The 18,871-nt window shown below is 41.9% G+C and overlaps 1 protein-coding gene across 1 annotated transcript in view; it reads left to right on the forward strand.

Moving 5' to 3' along the window:
• The window catches only part of HERC1 (HECT and RLD domain containing E3 ubiquitin protein ligase family member 1), a 172,628-nt gene that overhangs the window by 32,195 nt on the left and 121,562 nt on the right, over positions 1 to 18,871 (forward strand). Inside the window, exons 3-6 of the mRNA XM_060175709.1 lie at positions 3,822 to 4,777; positions 9,520 to 9,615; positions 13,653 to 13,847; positions 14,888 to 15,199. Coding sequence (XP_060031692.1) covers positions 3,848 to 4,777; positions 9,520 to 9,615; positions 13,653 to 13,847; positions 14,888 to 15,199 — 1,533 coding nt within the window. The 5' untranslated portion in view covers positions 3,822 to 3,847. The remainder of the gene's footprint in view (positions 1 to 3,821; positions 4,778 to 9,519; positions 9,616 to 13,652; positions 13,848 to 14,887; positions 15,200 to 18,871) is intronic.

Here is an 18,871-nt window from a genome sequence, read left to right on the forward strand (position 1 = left end):
TCCTTATGCTGGTCCTTGCGCTTTGGGTTTTTTTTTTTTTTTTAATTTTTAAAAAATTATCTTTACTTATTTATTGGTCAGAAATCAAGAGGGAAAGGGTATGATAGAGAGGGAGAGAGACAGACACCTGCAACACTGCTTCACCACTCGCAAAGTTTTCCCCCTGCAGGTAGGTACAGGGGGCTCAAACCCGAATCCTGTGCATTGCAACATGTGCGCTTAGTTCAGGTGCGCCACCACCTGGCTCCTGCATCTCTTCTTTGGTGACTATTCTCTTCATATCCTGTCCCCACTTTTGGATGGGGTGATTTGTCTTTTTGTTACTGAGTTTGGTGACCTTTTTATACATTTTGGTTATTAGCATTTTGTCTGATGCATGTAAAGATCTTTTCCCAGTCTGTAAGAAGTCTCTCTGCTTGGGTGGTGCTTTCTTTTGCTGTGCAGAAGCTTTTCAATTTGATCTAGTCCCATTGGTTTATTTTTGTTTCTGTCTTCCTTGCAATTGGACTTAAACTGTTGTACCTGTCCCTTTGAATGCAGTGTTCTTTGGGCTGTCTGCATTGTAGCCAGTTCTCTGGTATGTTTGTCCATTTCCAGTATTTCCAGGTTTAATTAATTACTCTTTCTGGCTGTCTCTTTACTTTGGTTTGTTTCTTTGCTCGATCCTGTCTGCACTTTTCTGAGTCTGTTCACTTGCCATAGACTCTGGGACTATGCGTTTTACAGCAATGATGAAGATAGAGTAGGAGAAGATACTAAGGGCATAAATGAGGAGTGTATCCAAATGACCAATAACTGAAACTTGTTGGAATTTTAATAATAATCAGGAAAATTCAGGTCATAGCAACAACACAGGCTTTCAGAATATTTTTTCCTCCTCCCAAGTACACACTTCCTGAGTACCTAATGAAGACAAATTAAGCTCAGTCATCAGAAGCTTGAGAAGGCAAGTGTCACTAGATCATATATTTAGAACTGTAGGGCATGTTGAAAATGGGCGACTCTTTAAATCAGCCCAGGAACTCTTACCTCTGGGCCTTTTCTTTGAGATCTGCCTATATCAGAGAGGTACCATTTCCCTTCAGTGTGGGGCCATTCTGTTCTGACTGCCTTTCTGGGGACTTGCCGAAGAGGCAGGCACGATTTCCTGTCTTCCCTGAACTTCCTCCCCAGCCCCACCCCGCCGGGGCTACCACTAGGACATGATGCATTTATTTTCCTTTTTCTCCTTTGGTAGAGGGCGAGAGGCAGGGAAAGAGCGACACTGCAGCCACTCTACCACTCATAAAACTTCCTCCTACAGGTGCTGCCATGTGGTGACCAGGGCTTGAACCTGGGTCCGTGTACGTGGTAATGTGTGTGCTCTACTCAGTCAGTCCTTTCCCTGTAACACTTTAGGATGGAAAATTTCAAATGAAAAGATTTAAAAAAAATGAACAGATGGATATATGTACTCACCAACTGAATCTATATTTAATATTTTATTGTGCTTGCTGTTGTCACATACCTACCTGGCAGTCAGTCTATCCATCTGTCCATCCATCCATCTTCACAAACAGGTACACTGACTTTTTTGTTTTTTATTTTTTTTAACAGAACACTACTCAGTTTTGACTTCTGGTACCTCAGAGCCTCAGACATGAAAATCTTTTTGCATAACCATTATGCTATATCTCCAGCCCATTAACTTCTTTTAAAAAAAAATTAGGGGCCAGGTGGTTGCACAGTGGGTTAAGTGCACATGGCACAAAGCACAAGGACTGGCATAAAGATCCTGGTTTGAGCCCCTGGCTCCCCACCTTCAGGGGGTCGCTTCACAAAGCGGTAAAGCAGGTCTGCAGTTGTCTGTCTGTCTGTCTGTCTCTCCCCCTCTCTGTCTTCCCGTTCTCTCTCGATTTCTGTCTGTCCTATCCAACAACAATGACAGCAATAACAACAATAATAACAACAGTGATAAACAAGGGCAACAAAAGGGAAAAAATAGCCACCAGGAGCAGTGGATTTGTCGTGCAGGCACCAAGCCCCAGCAATAGCCCTGAAGGCAAAAAAATAAATAAAGTTTTATTCATTGTTGAGATAAAATATCCATGCAATAAAATGTAAAAATCGTACATGTGTATTCACTAAGTTTGGACAGATGTACATTTCTGTGTAATCCAATATCCTCTTCACATCAGGAATTTTCCTCATGCCCTTTCCCAGTCAATTCATGTCCTCACTCTGTGAACAGTCACTACTTATTGTTGATGTATGTTTTCTTTTGGGTAAAAAAAAAAAACCCTAGAAAGAAATTCTTCAGTCACTGAGGAGGTTAGTGCTGTAAGGAACCACCAGACATCTTTCTAAAATGGCTCTTCCACTTTATACTCCCCCCAGTGGGCTTCTGAGAGTAGTGCTTGCCCCACACACTTGCCAGCGCTTGTTGTAGCTCTGGTCATTCTTGAGTTTGTAATTTGCATTTTTCCAACACAACATTGACCATTTTCTTTGTACTTACAGACCAGTTATATTTCTTCTGTGGCATTTTATTCACACCTTTTGCCTTTTTAAAAAGTCAGCTTGTTAAACCATTAATCCTCCAGTAAAGAAATAAAAAAATCAGCTTGTTGGGAGTCGTGCAGCAGTGCAGTGGGTTAAGCGCATGTGGCACAAAGTTCAAGGACCGGCTGAAGGTGAAGCAGGTCTGCAGGTGTCTCTCTCTCCCCCTCTCTACCTTCCCCATCTCCATTTTTCTCTGTCCTATCCAACAATGATGACATCAATAACAATAGTAACTACAACAATAAAACAAGAGCAACAAAAGGGAACAAATATTTTTTAAAATGAGGTTGTTAATACTGAGTCATAGGATTTCTTCATCTTGTTTGCCAGTCCTTTGTATACGCTTAGCAAATACTTGCTCCTACAGGACTTACATTTTCCACGTCCTTTTTATTCAACAGAAACTTAACTGAGCACTTACTGTGTGCTGGAGTACAGCTCTGAACAAATCATACTCATATGAATATATATATATATATATGCCCTTTTGGTCACTGTAGCTCCTCAGCGTAGCCAAAGAAACCAGTAAGAAAATTCTTCCAGTGATCCAAAGATGATGGTAGGAATCAGGATTTTAGCGAAGACAGAATAAGAGCTGGTTGGGTTCTGGATATATTTTGAAAGTTGAACAAGTTGAATTTGGAGCATAAAAAGGTAGGGTCAGTGATGGCTCCCTATTTTTATGTTTTGGCCAAAAGACCTAGAAAAATAGACTTTTTGTTGAAATGACAACATCCACCAGAGGAACTGGGTTGGACTGTGTTATGGTGGTAGTGGCAGATTAGGAATTCACTTTTGGGTATTTAAATTTAATGCATATTCGATACCTCTGAGGAGAAGTCAAGGGCAATTGGAGATTCGAGTTTGGGGTTCAGGACAGAGGCCTGCTTTAGAGATACAGATTTGGGAGTCATCAGGATGCGAACCCTGCTGTTAAATCAACAGTGGGACTGGAATCAGAAGAGAGAGAGACACACACAAACCACTGTTTTCACAAGTAAAGTTTAAGCTTTGAGATAGTTGTCGATTTATAAAAATTCTGCAAAGATAGTACAGAGAGGCTCCATACCCCCTTCACCCGTCTTTCCCCCTAAAACAAACACCATATGTCACCACAGTAAATTTAGCAAAGTTAAAACATTAACATTGCTCCAGTCATATCAAAATTCAGTCCGTTCCCCCCATTATTGGAAATCATTGGTCACAATGTAAGCTGGAGGTTTAGGAAATTTTTCTAAGTTCTTGGTTCTTATTATTTTTTTTTTCTCCTCTCTTGACAGAACTAATGGCTGAAGAGTAAATCACCATGGCAACTATGGTTCCACCAGTGAAACTGAAATGGCTTGAACACCTGAACAGCTCCTGGATTACAGAGGACAGTGAATCCATTGCCACCAGAGAGGGAGTTGCTGTCCTCTATTCTAAACTAGTCAGCAATAAGGAAGTAGTACCTCTGCCCCAACAAGTTTTGTGCCTCAAAGGACCACAGTTGCCAGACTTTGAACGCGAGTCTCTTTCCAGCGATGAGCAGGACCACTATTTGGATGCGCTTCTCAGCAGCCAGCTAGCCCTGGCCAAGATGGTGTGTTCTGACTCCCCCTTTGCCGGGGCGCTCCGAAAGCGGCTGCTTGTCCTCCAGCGTGTCTTTTATGCACTTTCTAATAAGTACCACGACAAAGGCAAAGTGAAACAGCAGCAGCATTCTCCGGAGAACAGCTCTGGCTCAGCTGATATCCATTCTGTTAGTGAACGGCCCCGGTCAAGCACTGATGCACTTATAGAAATGGGTGTGCGAACTGGTCTGAGCTTACTGTTTGCGCTTCTACGGCAAAGTTGGATGATGCCTGTCTCAGGACCTGGTCTCAGTCTTTGCAACGATGTAATTCATACTGCAATAGAAGTTGTGAGCTCTTTGCCGCCGTTATCACTAGCCAACGAAAGCAAGATACCTCCGATGGGCTTGGACTGCTTATCCCAAGTAACAACATTTCTTAAAGGAGTGACTATTCCCAACTCTGGGGCAGACACGTTAGGTCGCCGGCTAGCCTCTGAGCTACTGCTTGGTTTAGCAGCTCAGCGAGGCTCGTTGCGGTATCTTCTTGAGTGGATAGAAATGGCTTTGGGAGCTTCAGCAGTTGTAAATTCCATGGAGAAGAACAAGCTACTGTCAGGCCAGGAAGGAATGATCAGCTTTGACTGCTTCATGTCTATATTAATGCAGATGAGGCGTTCTTTGGTATGTACTAAAAGTCTCAACATTAAAGCTGTTCAGTCGTAGTTTGGGGAGAGATCAACTTAGCTCTTGATGACTTGGCAACAGAGAGATCTGAAGGTTCTACTGGTGATTGGGTTGGTGGAAAGTTTTATATACTTTGAATGAAGAGACATAATACATTGGCCAATGTTGTTGGAAAAATCAGGATGTATTTTTCTTTGCAGCAATGCAGCATGACATGTTCTGACAGCCAGCTCGATAGAAGAAGATTCACTATTGCATAATCTAGTTAAAATAATTTGTTAAATTGGTTTTCGGGGTCTGGATTTTGTTGTTGTTGTCAGGGTTTTATTACTTAGGGCCGACTATTTTAGATGGATGGATGGATGGATGGATGGATGGATGGATGGATAAGGTAGATACTGCAGCTCAGAAGCTTCCTCCTGTGTGGGCTGGGCTCAAATCTGGGTCCTAGTGTGGCAAAACAAGCACACTATCCCGGTGTGCTGCTTTACTGGCCATGTGCGATCTGTAATAGCTTTGTGATTATCCACTTCCCCACGGTTTATTTCCTGCATAAATGAAATTCTCTATCCCCTGAGTCAGAGGACTGTCCATGCCTCTTTTCCCCAAGATCTTATGGTACATTATTGCTCCTTTGTGGGGAGAGAGCACCTGGAAAACTAGCTTGCTTTTCTTCAGTAGCTGTTTTTGTCTGTTTATTCATTTATTTTTGTATTTGTGTATTCTTAACCTCTGCTATTCATCCCTTGTGTTTGAGTGGGAGTGCACAAGATACTAACTTCCATTTAAATTAAGAGCTGGGAAGTAATGTCAGGGTGCATCTTTGACTTCTCTGTAAAGCAGACTCCATTGGCCTTTAATTCCGTAAGCCAGGTCACCAGATTAAAGAGGTGACTAAACTGTGGAGTGACCTTGTTCCCAGTCAGCTCACAACTATGGCAGGTGAACCGTGATGACATTTCAGATGAACGACATAGACGTAGAGTAGGAGTTTACATCAGGGCCAGGTGATGGGACATGGGAAGAGGACTGGCGAGAAGAAGGGGCAGAACATGCCTGGTGGAGGAAGGACCCTGGCTGGGAGAGTGGGAAAAGTCTGCCTGCAAACATGAGACGAGTGAGATGGGGAAGCTGGGGATGTTTTCAGAGGAGAGGACCAGAATAAAAAAGTGACAGGTGACGGAGCCGCAGGAGAGCAAGCCTTTGGGTAGGGTGGGAAGAAATGGGTAAGACAAGCCTGAGGTGCCAGGTAGAGAGCCTTGGTAGACAGTGGGCAGTCATCAAAGCGATTTTAAGTAGAGTAAAGCCAGATAGCTGGAACATAAGAAAATCTGCTCCACCCAGTCTTAGTGTTCTTACCTAAATATTTTAAAAGGACAAGTGTGAAAAAAGAAAAAAAAAAAGACATGACTTTAGATAAGTGTCTAGAAAAAAGTAATTAAAGACTGGTGAAATCACACGTTTGTGTGGCTTTCATTTCCCTAATATCTTTACACCATTGAGTTTCTTTTTCCTTTTGTATTTTTATTTAAAGATTTTAATTATTTATTAATGAGAAAGATAGGAGGAGAGATAGAAAGAACTGGACATCACTCTGGTACATGTGCTGCTAGGGATTGAACTCAGGACCTCACGTTTGAGAGTCTGATGCTTTATCCATTGCGCCACCTCCCGGACCACTGTATTTTTATTTACTTATTATTGGATAGAGACAGAGAAATTGAGAGAAGAGGGGGAGACAAAGAAGGAGACAGAGATACCTGCAGCCCTGCTTCACCACCTGTGAACCTTCCTCCCTGCAGGTGGGGACCAGAGGCTTGAACCTGGGTCCTTGCACACTGTAATGTGTGTGCTTAACCAGGTGCGCCACCACCTGGCCCCTGGAGTGTCAGTTTTATTCACTGGTTCAGAACAGAGCTAAGGCACAACTTGATTGTGGCCAGCAGCGATAGAGGCAGAAGGGGAGTGGAGAAGCAGGCCGTCCTGGGAGCCGGATGTCCCAGCAGCCTTTTGCCAGGGGCCTGGCCCTCCTGCCCAAGCCCCAGCATCCCGAACACCGTGCGGAAGAGGTTCATGGGGGTTGAGCCGTCGGTGATGAGGGTGGACTTCAGGCCCAGGCTCTGTAGCAGTTTCACCTGAATGTCTGGCCCAGCCACAGCCAGGTCCATGATGGTGCTTGGGCCCAGGGCCTCCATCATCTGCTTGAATTTCTTCACCTCCACCTCAGCCAGCTTCTGGGCCTGGCTCACCTCCAGCTCCAGCTGGGACCGGTCATACGCCAGTTCAAGATCTCGAAGCTTCTGGACCCGCTGGAGCTCAGCTTCTGTCTCAGTGGCCAAGGCCTCTGCTTTCAGCTTGGCCTGCAGCACTGGGTCTTCTCCCTCGATGCACGCCGCCTCTGTGTGGGACTCAGCCTCAGCCTTGGCAGCCCCAGTGCTCTCCACAGCTGTGCTCGGGGCCTCCAGTTCCAAGAGCTCCCCGAGAGCCTTTTCTGCTTCCGACTGGTCCAAGATCTTCTCACCACTGAGTTTTCTATAATGTATCACTAATACCCAAAGTTTCATGTGCTGTATTCTCCAGACTTTATTTCAAGATGTTTAAATTTTTGGGCTGTTCTGTCAAAAACCGAGTTGGGGTGGTGGTGGTGGTGGTGGAGGAGAATGAGTTGCAGAGATTTTTGAAGAAAAGTACTACTGGGGCTCATGCTTAGGGTCTTGCTAGGGCCAGTCAGCTACGTGAACTGACTGCTGTTTGGTATTCTAATGAGTGGAGGAGGGAGACGGAGAGAGATGAGGAGATGGAGACATCAAAGTGTCACTTGACCACCCATAGAATTCCTTTTGTCTGTCCATGGTGTTTTCATATGGTGCCGGGGATCAAGCCCAGAGCCTCACCTTTGGAAAACTTACATGCTTACCCCACTGAGCCACCTCTCGAACTCGTTAAGATATCTTTATCGGGATCAGCAGTGGCTCAGCTGATTTAGTGCACACATTACTGTGCAGAAGGACACAGGTTCGAATTCCTCTTCCGCACTTACAGGAGGGAAGCTTCATGAGCGGCAAAGCAGTCCGCCAGTGTTTTTCTTACTCCCCTTGTCTCCTCCTCCCCCTCTCAATTTCTCTCTGTCCTATCTCATAATAAAAGAAAGGAAAAATAGCTGCTAGGAGCAGTGGATTTGTAGTACAGGCACTGAGCTCCAGCAATGACCCTGGTGACAATTTATCCTACCTGACAAGGGCTGGCCTAATCCTCTCCTCAGAAATGCTCCGCAGTGAAATTTGAAATTTGGAGAGGCCACGCCAGAGTAGTTTCATACTGTGCTGTGGTAACAACCACAGTATGAGTACTGCTGCATTGGCATCACCTGGGAGCTGGGAGAAGTGCAGAATCTCAGGCACCCGTTTATAGAGATCTGTATTACAAACAAAACCCCTCAGATACCGTATGTTGTCCCCACTAAAATTGGAGAAGCATTGACCTGCACCACTTAAAAGAAAAATGGATTTGGTAGCAGGAGGCTAGTGCCATATGGTTCACTAAGAAATTAGTCAGTACAATTATAACTACAACAATAAAACAACAAGGGCAACAAAAGGGAGCAAATAATAAATATTTAAAAAAAAAAGAGAAATTAGTCAGTGTGTTCATTTCTTTCTGTTTTTTTCCCCAACTTTGGTATCACTTTATTGAGGGAATATTTATTTACAGGATTGTTGTCATGAGAGTTCATTTCCACATTTCCCCAAGAGAGGTGTCAGTACATTTGACCCTCTACCAAACTGTCATCCTGTCCCATCACAGGGACTTAAGGTTCCCAACTTCCCCTAAAGTAACGTGGACTGTTAAAAGTCCTATGACTTTTAACTTCCTATGTTGGAAGTTGGAATTCAGTAAACTCTGACAGGACTCATAGGTTACCTCTTCCATGGCAGACGATGTGCTATGTTATATACATCTTTGAGGTGATCATCTAGGACCTAGATACTCTAATAATATGGATCCTTTGAAATAAAGGCACTGGTGAAAATTTCACTACTATAGATAGGGTTGATAAATGAGAGACTAAACTTGACATATATGAGCTATGGATTTGAAGACAGGGAAGTTTGAGAGATCAAGTTAACTTTCTTGCTTGTCAGTCTTTCTGTGATCTCTGCTTCTAGCCATACAAAGTAGGGGTTAGTCTCAGAGGGGGGCTTTGATTCTTCTGCTGTGTGAGGAAAAAGATGCTTTGTTATTCCTGTAGTCAGATAGCTCGCTACATGAACTGACTTGTGGACCCTTGACTATGCTGAAGCCAAGAAACCGCTTCTGTTCTGGCCAGCCTCGGCACTGTTCTACTTGCCTGGATTCTTGGGGCCTCCAGGGGGAGTAGAATATTTTTGGGGGCCTGAATTAATGAATATTGACCACCCAAAGAGTGTTAATTGCTGAAATCTCAATGTCTAATTCATTTCTCAGGCCCTGTAGCTCTGGAAACAAAGCACAACTTAATTAGTGCAGGATTGATGCTTAATTCCCCATTTCACTCTGTAGCTAAGCCTTTTGTACCATATGTACCTAATGTTAGGATTTGATTTGAATGTATGTAATGACATATAAACAGTTCCTTACATACTTTTGTGACCATTTTAGTGTTTTGCTATCTCTAAATATCTTTTCCCCTAACTGTATTTGGCAATGTTGTATTTACATTGTAATTGCAGTTATTGTAATCTGCAATGTTGTAATTACAGGGTTCATCAGCTGATCGGAGTCAGTGGAGGGAACCAACCAGAACATCTGATGGCCTGTGCTCACTCTATGAGGCGGCTTTGTGTCTCTTTGAAGAGGTATGTAATGACAGTGACTCTTAGAAAAGTTCCTTTGTCTTCTAGTGCTGTCGCATGTATTTTTCCTCAAGAAGCAACCCATTTGACTTCCGGAAAAGATTCACGAGAAAATGATACCATTGGTTGCTTTTAGAGATAAGAGCTGAGGTGTCTGACTCCAGAGTGGGAAGGAGGCATACTTGCCAATTTGTTTTGACTTTTGTGCTATACTGCAGGTAACTTTAATGGAAATTGTAACTCAATAAAACAGTTACGGAAAGACATTAAGACACATGACTTAGTTATTAAATATGTGTTCTTTTAAAAATATTTCTTCCCTTTTGTTGCCCTTGTTTTATTGTTGTAGTTATTACTGATGTTGTTGATTTGGATAGGACAGAGAAGTGGAGAGAGGAAGGGAAGACGGGGAGAGAAAGATAGACACCTGCAGACCTGCTTCACCGCCTGTGAAGTGACTCACCTGCAGGTGGGGAGCTGGGGGCTGGAACCGGGATCCTTATGCCAGTCCTTGCGCTTCACACCACGTGTGCTTAATCTGCTGCGCTACTGCCCGACTCCCAAAATATGTGTTCTTCTAATGTATAAAATTTCACAAGGTACTTAGAAAGTCCTTTTCACATGTTCTGGTCATATCCCCCTGCCCCTCATTTTTTTTTTTTTTAATGTGGTTTTGTTTGGGGGCATACTTTTATTATATAGACATGTTATTCTGCCTTTTAAAAAATGATAATTTCATGTGGAATTTGGACTTGACACTTGATTTTTGTGGAAGTATTTTCTAAATATTTTTAGAATGGGGTGAGAGTCAAGATAACTTTGCTACTCCACAGACTTTCTTCCTCTGTTGTTTTGTGTAACAAAAAAAAATTGTGTAAAATTGGTTTTCAGCTTGTCCTCCTGCCCAACATTTATTTTGACTTTTGATGTCTTTCCTCTCTGTTGTCCCTGTCTTGCTTTATCTCTATTCCCATTCCAGGTGGACTTTTTTAGGTTGTCAATTTCAATAATTCAGCGGCACTGGATTGCTCTAACTTCTCTCTTGTGAGGATCCCCTTGTTCTTATGTTCTTACCTGCTATCAGAGAGGGAAAATCTCCCAGTTGAGGTGTAAAGAAAGCTTTCCTTCCAGTAGGAACCGCTGTTCTTAGATTACTCACTGTTCTTTGCAGTGTTCTGGGCTCTGTCAGATTCTCTCTTGCTTTCCCCTGAACAGATGTCATTACCATGGAGATTTTGTGTTTGTGTGTTGTCTGAAGTTGCTTACTTTTTTGAGCAGATCTCCACTTATCACCTAGTTTTGTTGTGACTGTTAAGTATGGGTTTGGAGTTCTGCCTTCTTCTTCCTCTGATGATTCAATTTCCTGCTTAGAAAACTACATTGATTCTGCTGTTATCCCAGAATCTTACCCACATCTACCAACTTGTTTTTACATATTTTTAAGCTCTATAAATAGATATTTTCTGTTCCCTCTATTTTGAGGCAATGGGAGGGAGAGATGACTTTGGTTTTTTTTCTTATTAGGCCATTATAGTAATGGATCTTTATATTAAAAAATAAAATTAAGCCCTCTGGTCTAACCCTCCTTTTGTCTCCAGGAAAATTTCAGCTGTTTGATGAGGGGCTGGCAGCCTTCATTTGTGGATGTTTTGTAGGGTCTGAAATCTCTACTCATGCTCACTAGTAAATATTTGAGAAGCACACATATTATTTTACTGTTTCGAATGCTATCTGAAGATTCTGGCTAAAATTTTTCTATCACTTGTTTTTTTTTTCTCCCCCAGAGCACTGCTCAACTGGCTATAGCCAGGGGACTGAACTTATAGCGAGGGGACTGAACCTGGGATTTCAGAGCCTCAGGCATGAGAGAGTCTTTACATAACCATTATGCTATCTCCCCTCACCCTCACTTGCTTTTTCATGGGCTGTTAATCCAATGTATTTTTAGATGCTTCTTTTTTGGTTTTGTTTTTGTTTGATTCAGCATAGAGACTAGAATGTGGACAAGTTGACAGTAGCTACAGCAGAGTTCGTCTTTAACATATGAATTGCCATCACTCAAAAAATCCATTAAGCCAGGCAGTGGTGCACCCAGTTAAGTGCACATAGTACCATGTGCAAGGACCCTGGGTTTGATCCCCATCCCCGCCTGTACTGGAGATGTTTCATGAGCAGTGAAGCAGACCTGCAGGTGTCTTTCTCCCTCTGTATCTCCCCCTCTCCTCTCAATTCCTCTCAGTCCCATCAGATGAAATATTTTTAAAAAAAGCTACTAGGAGCTGTGGATTCATACTGTTGGCAGGAAGCCGCAGTGATGATCCTAGAGGGGGAAAAGTCCATTAAGCCGTAATAAAATAAATGGGCAGACATTAGTGGTAAACAAATGGATGGGGAGACTTTAGTATTATTGATAATCAGGAGATATGAAGTTTAAAATAAGTCATACTTTCTCATGTTTGCAAAAAAAAAACCCTTTAAAAATATTTATTTTCCCTTTTGTTGCCCTTGTTTTATTGTAGTTATTATTCTGTTATTGATGATGTCATTGTTGGATAGGACAGAGAGAAATGGAGAGAGGAGGGGAAGACAGAGAGGAGGAGAGAAAGACAAGACACCTGCAGACCTGCTTCACTGCCTGTGAAGCGACTCCTCTGCAGGTAGGGAGCTGGGGGCTCGAACCAGGATCCTTACGCCGGTCCTTGCACTTTGTGCCACGTGCGCTTAACCTGCTGCACTACCGTCTGACTCCCTCCCCCCCCCTTTTTTTTTAAAACAAGCATAATATCTATTATTTAGTGTGGTTACATTAACTGGTTTACTTATACAGACCTGCTCGTGTTCAGGACAACCAGGGTGGTCCTGTATTTGGGGTTGCAGGTGAAAGTAGGGAGGTGCCTAGACCTTTAAAAGGTGTATGTGTGGCAGCATTCTTCACCCTTAGGTTTCACACAGATGGAAACAACCTTGCTGCTTCTTGTACGTGTGTATAGCACACATCTATCTGCAAGTTTGCGTGAGGATTGAGTTTGTTCTAGGCTTGCCCTATTTCTAGAGTAGCACTTCCTTTGTACATTGCTGGTGGTAAATAATACTGTAGCACCATTTTGGAAAGCAGTTTGGAATCATAAGGTTGTTGTCGCTTTTTGGTTTTTTTTTTTCATACTTATTTATTTTCCCTTTTCTTGCCCTTGTTTTTTTTTTTTTTGTTGTTGTAGTTGTTGTTGTTATTGATGTTGTCGTTGTTGGATAGGACAGAGAGAAATCAAGAGAGATGGGGAAGACAGAGAGGGGGAGAGAAAGACCTACTTCACTGCTCGTCGTGAAGCGACCCCCCTGCAGGTGGGGAGCCAGTGGCTGGAATCGGGATCCTTACGCCGGTCCCTGCACTTTGTGCCACCTGCGCTTAACCCGCTGTGCCACCGCCCGACTCCAGGTTGTTGTCATTTTTTGAAATACAGTTTTTCTATTTCTGAGGTTCTATGCTAATAAGGAAGTAATAACTGTCGTGATAAGTCTATCTTTAAAAATGGCTAATTTGACAAATAGAAGAAACATAAATATCCTTTTAAAGTCAACTGGTTAAATTGGTTTTAAATTAGGTGCTCAATGTTAATTATGCTGACATTTTTCATGATTATGCTATCACTTTTATATACCCGTTGCACATTATGAAAAATTACAGAAGAACGTATGTAGAAAAGACAGCATATTATTAACATGGTGGGACCATCAGTAGTTTTATCCCCCACTGTGTTCTACGATTTTGTTGTATGAAGTGATGAAATTAAAGAAAGCTTGATTGAATATGTCTCCCACCCTGTTTAACCACTTTTGTGTCCTTTAGTGCTTTATTCTGTAGGAGTGAAATAGTTGAATCATCTGTGTTTAAAGTCAGGTGGCTTCTCTTTAGGTTATTTGAGCAGCTGAGTTTAGTAGAGGGAGAAGTCAGCAGTAAACATTTCAGATAATGTATTGACTATTTAGAATGTCTAGACAAAAGTCTCCTTGTTTCTTTATTACGTGTTGTTTCCTCGTCCTAGGTCTGCAGAATGGCTTCTGATTACTCAAGAACATGTGCGAGCCCAGATAGCATCCAGACTGGCGATGCTCCCATTGTCTCGGAAACCTGTGAGGTGTATGTCTGGGGGAGTAACAGCAGCCATCAGTTAGTCGAAGGAACACAGGAGAAAATATTACAGCCCAAACTGGCTCCTAGTTTCTCTGATGCTCAGACGGTGAGTTCTTTGTATATCACACAGACTGGTAGGTGAAAAGGGTTGCTTTAAGTAAAGTTAGGTTTTTAAGTGGGTGAAAGTTCTCATTTGATTGTTTCCCATCTGTATTGTTTCTATACCTCACTGCATCAGTAAGTTAATGTTACATACTGATAAAAAACGTATTTTGTATCTCTTACATCCCCAACATTAAATCCCCAAGTTTTAGACAATTGGTTTGTCCATTTTAATCTTTATTAATTTTTTGATGTAATGCTGAGGATTGAATTTAGGATCCTCTGCATGTGAGGCTAGTCCTTGAGTGCTGAGAAACTTCCCTGGCCCATTTTTTATTTTACTTTTCTGAGAGAAGGAATAAGAGAGACCAAAGCACTGCTGTGTCCTCCATGGAGTGCCACTTGTCTGGGCTGCTTTCCCATGCGCTGCTGGTGCTAGGAGCCAGGGCCTCATGCATGGAAGGCCTGTGTTCTGTTGCGAAGCTTCTTCCTGATGCCAGGAGCTGCATTCATTATTTATGGCAGTAGAATTACCATTATATTAAGTATAGATGGTAAAGAAGACTTTGTTTCCTAAACCTGAAACAAAAATTGGAATTTTCCTTTTGCTAGATTTTACATTTGTGTATGACTTTTTTAGTCCAAGCTAGAACTTTTAATTTTACTATTATTTTCATTAAAATTACTTTTTTCAAATGAGACTACATTATATATGCTTTTTATCATAATGTACCCTGAGGAATTTATAGGAAAATTCCATTTATTGTCCTTCATCAATTGTGAGTGGAGGTTAAAGCATTTTATTTCGCTTTGTCTTAGTGAATGTGACAAGGTAGATTATCTGACAAGATAAAGTATATATAAATCAGCAATCAAGTCACCCTGAAATTCCTAATAAAAAAATAATTCTATTTAGTCCTTAATATCTCTGGAGATTTATGCCAGACTGTACTGTAAAGGATTTTCCTTGATAAGACTAGCTTTACATGTTTACCAGTTCTCTCAAAGCATTTTGTATTTACAGTTTTGTTTGTTTACTTATAGATTGAAGCTGGACAATACTGCACTTTTGTCATTTCTACAGATGGCTCTGTCAGAGCTTGTGGTAAAGGCAGCTACGGTAGACTGGGCCTTGGAGATTCTAATAATCAGTCCACGTTAAAAAAGTTAACATTTGAGCCTCACAGGTCCATTAAAAAGGTTTCCTCTTCTAAAGGATCTGACGGTCATACTTTAGCTTTTACAACGGAAGGAGAAGTCTTCAGTTGGGGAGATGGTGATTATGGGAAACTGGGACATGGAAATAGTTCAACACAGAAATATCCCAAACTTATCCAGGGCCCTCTGCAAGGAAAGGTATGTACTAACTTTACAGAGGATTACATGTTTTGATAGCTTGTGTCTTCATTTTCATTGAACTCTCGAAACATTTTAATTTCTTCCTTGATTTCCTCTTTGACCCAGAAGTTGTTAAGAAGTGTACTGTTGAGCTTCCACATTTTGGCACTGTTACTAATCTTTTGTTTGTTAAGTGTTAGTTTAATTCCACTGTGGTCTGAGAAGATGCTTGGGATGATTTCAGTGCTCTTGAATAGGCTGATGCTGTCTTTGTGGCCTAACATATGGTCTGTCCTTGAGAATGATCCATGTGGATTTGAGTAAAATGTGTATTCCAGTTTCTTGGGATGAATGACTCTGAAAATGTCCAATAGTTCTAGTTTATCTATCTCTTCATTTAGCTCCCTTATGTCTTTACTGATTTTCTTCCTGGATGATCTGTCAAGTTGAGAGAGTGGGGTGTTGAAGTCCCCTACTATGATTGTGTTACTGTTAATATATTGCTGTAGCTCTTTCAGTAGAAGTTTGATGTATTTAGATGGTTTCTCATTGGGTGCATAGATATTAATAATTGTTAAGTCCTCTTGATTGACTGATCCTCTGAGCATTAAGTAGTGTCCATTCCTATCTTTTTTAATCTTATCTATTTTAAAGTCTATCATGTCAGATATGAGAATAGCTGTTCCTGCCCTTTTTTGTGGGCCATTGGCTTGAATGATAGTTTTCCATCCTTTCACTTTAAGTCTGTGTTTGTCTTGTTGCGTTAGGTGAGTTTCCTGTAGACAACATATTGTTGGGTTGTGTTTTCTGATCCATCTTCCTACTCTGTGTCTTTTAATAGGTGAATTCAGGCCATTCACATTTATTGATATCAAAGATTGAAGATATTTTAACGCCATTCTTGTAGAGTTTTAGAGTGTTTTGATATATGTTCTATTTGTGGTGGTCTGGTTGTTTATAGGAAACCTTTCAGAACTTCTTTCAAGGCAGGCTTGGTGATGGTTGCTTCCTTCAACTGTTGCTTGTCTGAGAAGGTTTTGATGCTTCCATCTAGTCTGAATGACAATCTAGCAGGATATAGTATTCTTGGCTGAAAGCCTTTCTCATTGAGCACTCGATAGATATCTTGCCATTCTCTTCTGGCCTGTAGTGTTTGTATGGAGAAGTCTGCTGCTAATCTTATGGGTTTTCCTTTGTAGGTGACTCTTTGTTTTTCTCTTGCAGCCTTGAGGATCCTTTCTTTATCCTTATTCCTTTCCAATCTAAGTATGACATGTCTTGGTGTCTTTAGGTCTGGGTTAATTCTGTTTGGGACCCTCTGGGCTTCTTGAATCTTTATGTCTTTGGTGTTGTCTAGACTAGAGAAATTTTCAGCTATTATGGCCTGGAGAACGCTTTCTTCCTCCCCTTCTCTTTCTTCCTCTGGTAAGCCAATAATGCGTATATTGTTTCTTTTGAAGTCATCCCATAGGACTCTGTTGTTGTTTTCAGCATCTCTTAATCTCTTTTTGAGATCTCTTACTTCTTTTTTAGTTGTCGCTAATTCTGTCTTCAGCCTCATTGATTCTATTCTCTCTACCCTCTACTGCTTTCTGGAGTTCATCTATTTTGTTGTCCTGCTCTGATACTGTTTTAGCTTGTTCAGCTAGTTGCCTTCTTAGCTCAGCAATTTCAGCTTTCAGCTCTCTAATAACCATGAGATTATTAGAATTTTCTTCCATATTCTCATTTGTTGTTCCTGCAGTTCTGATTACAATTTTTTCAAATTCTTTACTCACTCCTGTTATTATTTCCTTAGCTAATGTTTGGATGTTGAACTCGTTGTTTTGTGCTTCGCCCTCTGGAGGACTTTTAGCTGGACTCTTGTTCTGGTTCGAGTCTCCATTATTTTTTCTTGTTGTTTTAACCATTTTATATAAGTTAACAGTTTTTTCAATCCCTGAGTTGGAGTTCAGTGGTGTAAAAGCCTTTTTTTTTTTCCCCCTGTAGGCTATGGTAGCCTGAAGGCTTTTAAACTATCAATAGGCTTCTTGGCTTAATCAATGACTCCTGACCAAGAGATAAAGCAGGGTGTGGCAGAGATAATCCAGTGGTTATGCAAAGAGACTTTCACAGCCCCTCAGCTATGCCACCAAGGTATAGGTCTTCTCCTGAGTTTCCCGGTTAGATCTCTGTGCCCTGGTGTCCCTCCCTGTTGCTGCTCCAGATTCTGAGGGTAGTAGCAATGGAGACTCAGAGTTGTACTTGGTGAGTCTCTGGGGAGTCCTTTCCTCCCTTCAGCTGTCCCCTTGTTGGTGGAGCAGACTGGAGGTGGTGTCTCCACTGATAAACTGTTGAACTGTTAGCAGTCACTTAATCTCTCCTTAGGCCCCTCTCTCCTCTCTGTCACCAGCCACGTGTGTTTGTACTCATGGGTGATTTACTGGGTTCCTGTGGTCATTCTAGTCCTGTCTTGTTTCGGTCCGGGTGGTCTCCTTTGGTATTCCTAGTTGATCCGGGAGATGAGAGGAGAGGAGAGAAAGCGATCTGCTGCTCGTAGCTCCGCCTCCGGAAGTCGAATCCTATCCACCACATGTTTTGAATATAATGAGACGCACTGGCTCCAGAATTGACCACAGCTTTTGGACTTGGATACATTCTGAAGTTGCCCTTTGATTTGTCTTTTGTCTATCTGCTTTATAGTCTACAAAGCAGTTTCATGTATATTGTTTAATTCTTTAAAAGAAATTTTTTATATTTATATTTATTTTTCCCTTTTTGTTGCCCTTGTTGTTTTCTATTGTTGTCGTCATTATTGTTATTGATGTCGTCATTGTTAGATAGGACAGAGAGAAATGGGGCCGGGGGATAGATAGCAGGGCGGGGGTAGATAGCATAATGGCTATGCAAAGAGACTCTCATTCTGAGGCTCCAAAATCCCAGGTTCAGTCCCCCACACCACAATAAGCCAGCGCTGTGCAGGGCTCTGGTGTTTCTCTCTGTGTTTTTCTCTCTCTGTATCTCTCAAAAAAATAAAAAAAATAAAATACTACAAAAAAAAAAAAAAAAAAAGAAATGGAGAAAGGAGGGGAAGGCAGAGGGGGAGAGAAAGAGAGATACCTGCAGACCTGCTTCACCGCCTGTGAAGCGACTCAGCTGCAGGTGGGGAGCCAGGGGCTCAAACCGGGATCCTTACACCAGTCCTTGTGCTTTGTACCATGTGCGCTTAACCTGCTGCACTACCACTGACTTCCCATATTGTTTAATTCTTTAAAAAATTTTTTTGGTATTATCTTTATTTATTAGATACAAACAGCCAGAAATCAAGCGGGAAGGAGGAGAGAGACAGAGAGACACCTGCAGCCCTGCTTCACCACTCGCAAAGCTTTCCCATGCAGGTGGGGGCCAGGGACTCGAACCCGTGTCCTTTCGCATTGTAACATGCCGCTCAACCAGGTGCGCCACCACCTGGCCCCGCTTAATTCTCGTAAACAACCATACTAAGGTAGTTATTATCCTCATTTCACAAATAGAAGCTTAGAGTTATCTTTCAACAGTTACTAATTTCACACCTTTCAGGCATCGGGCAGTGAGCATATCAGAGAAGATCTTTGTTTGTGGAGCTTTTCTGTGTGATAGTGATAATACGTAAACCAGCACAGAAAGGAATTTCAAATAATAATAATAAAATTGAGTCATGTAATGGAGTTG

The sequence above is a fragment of the Erinaceus europaeus genome, chromosome 16, assembly GCF_950295315.1.
Source record: "Erinaceus europaeus chromosome 16, mEriEur2.1, whole genome shotgun sequence".
NCBI lineage: Eukaryota > Metazoa > Chordata > Mammalia > Eulipotyphla > Erinaceidae > Erinaceus > Erinaceus europaeus.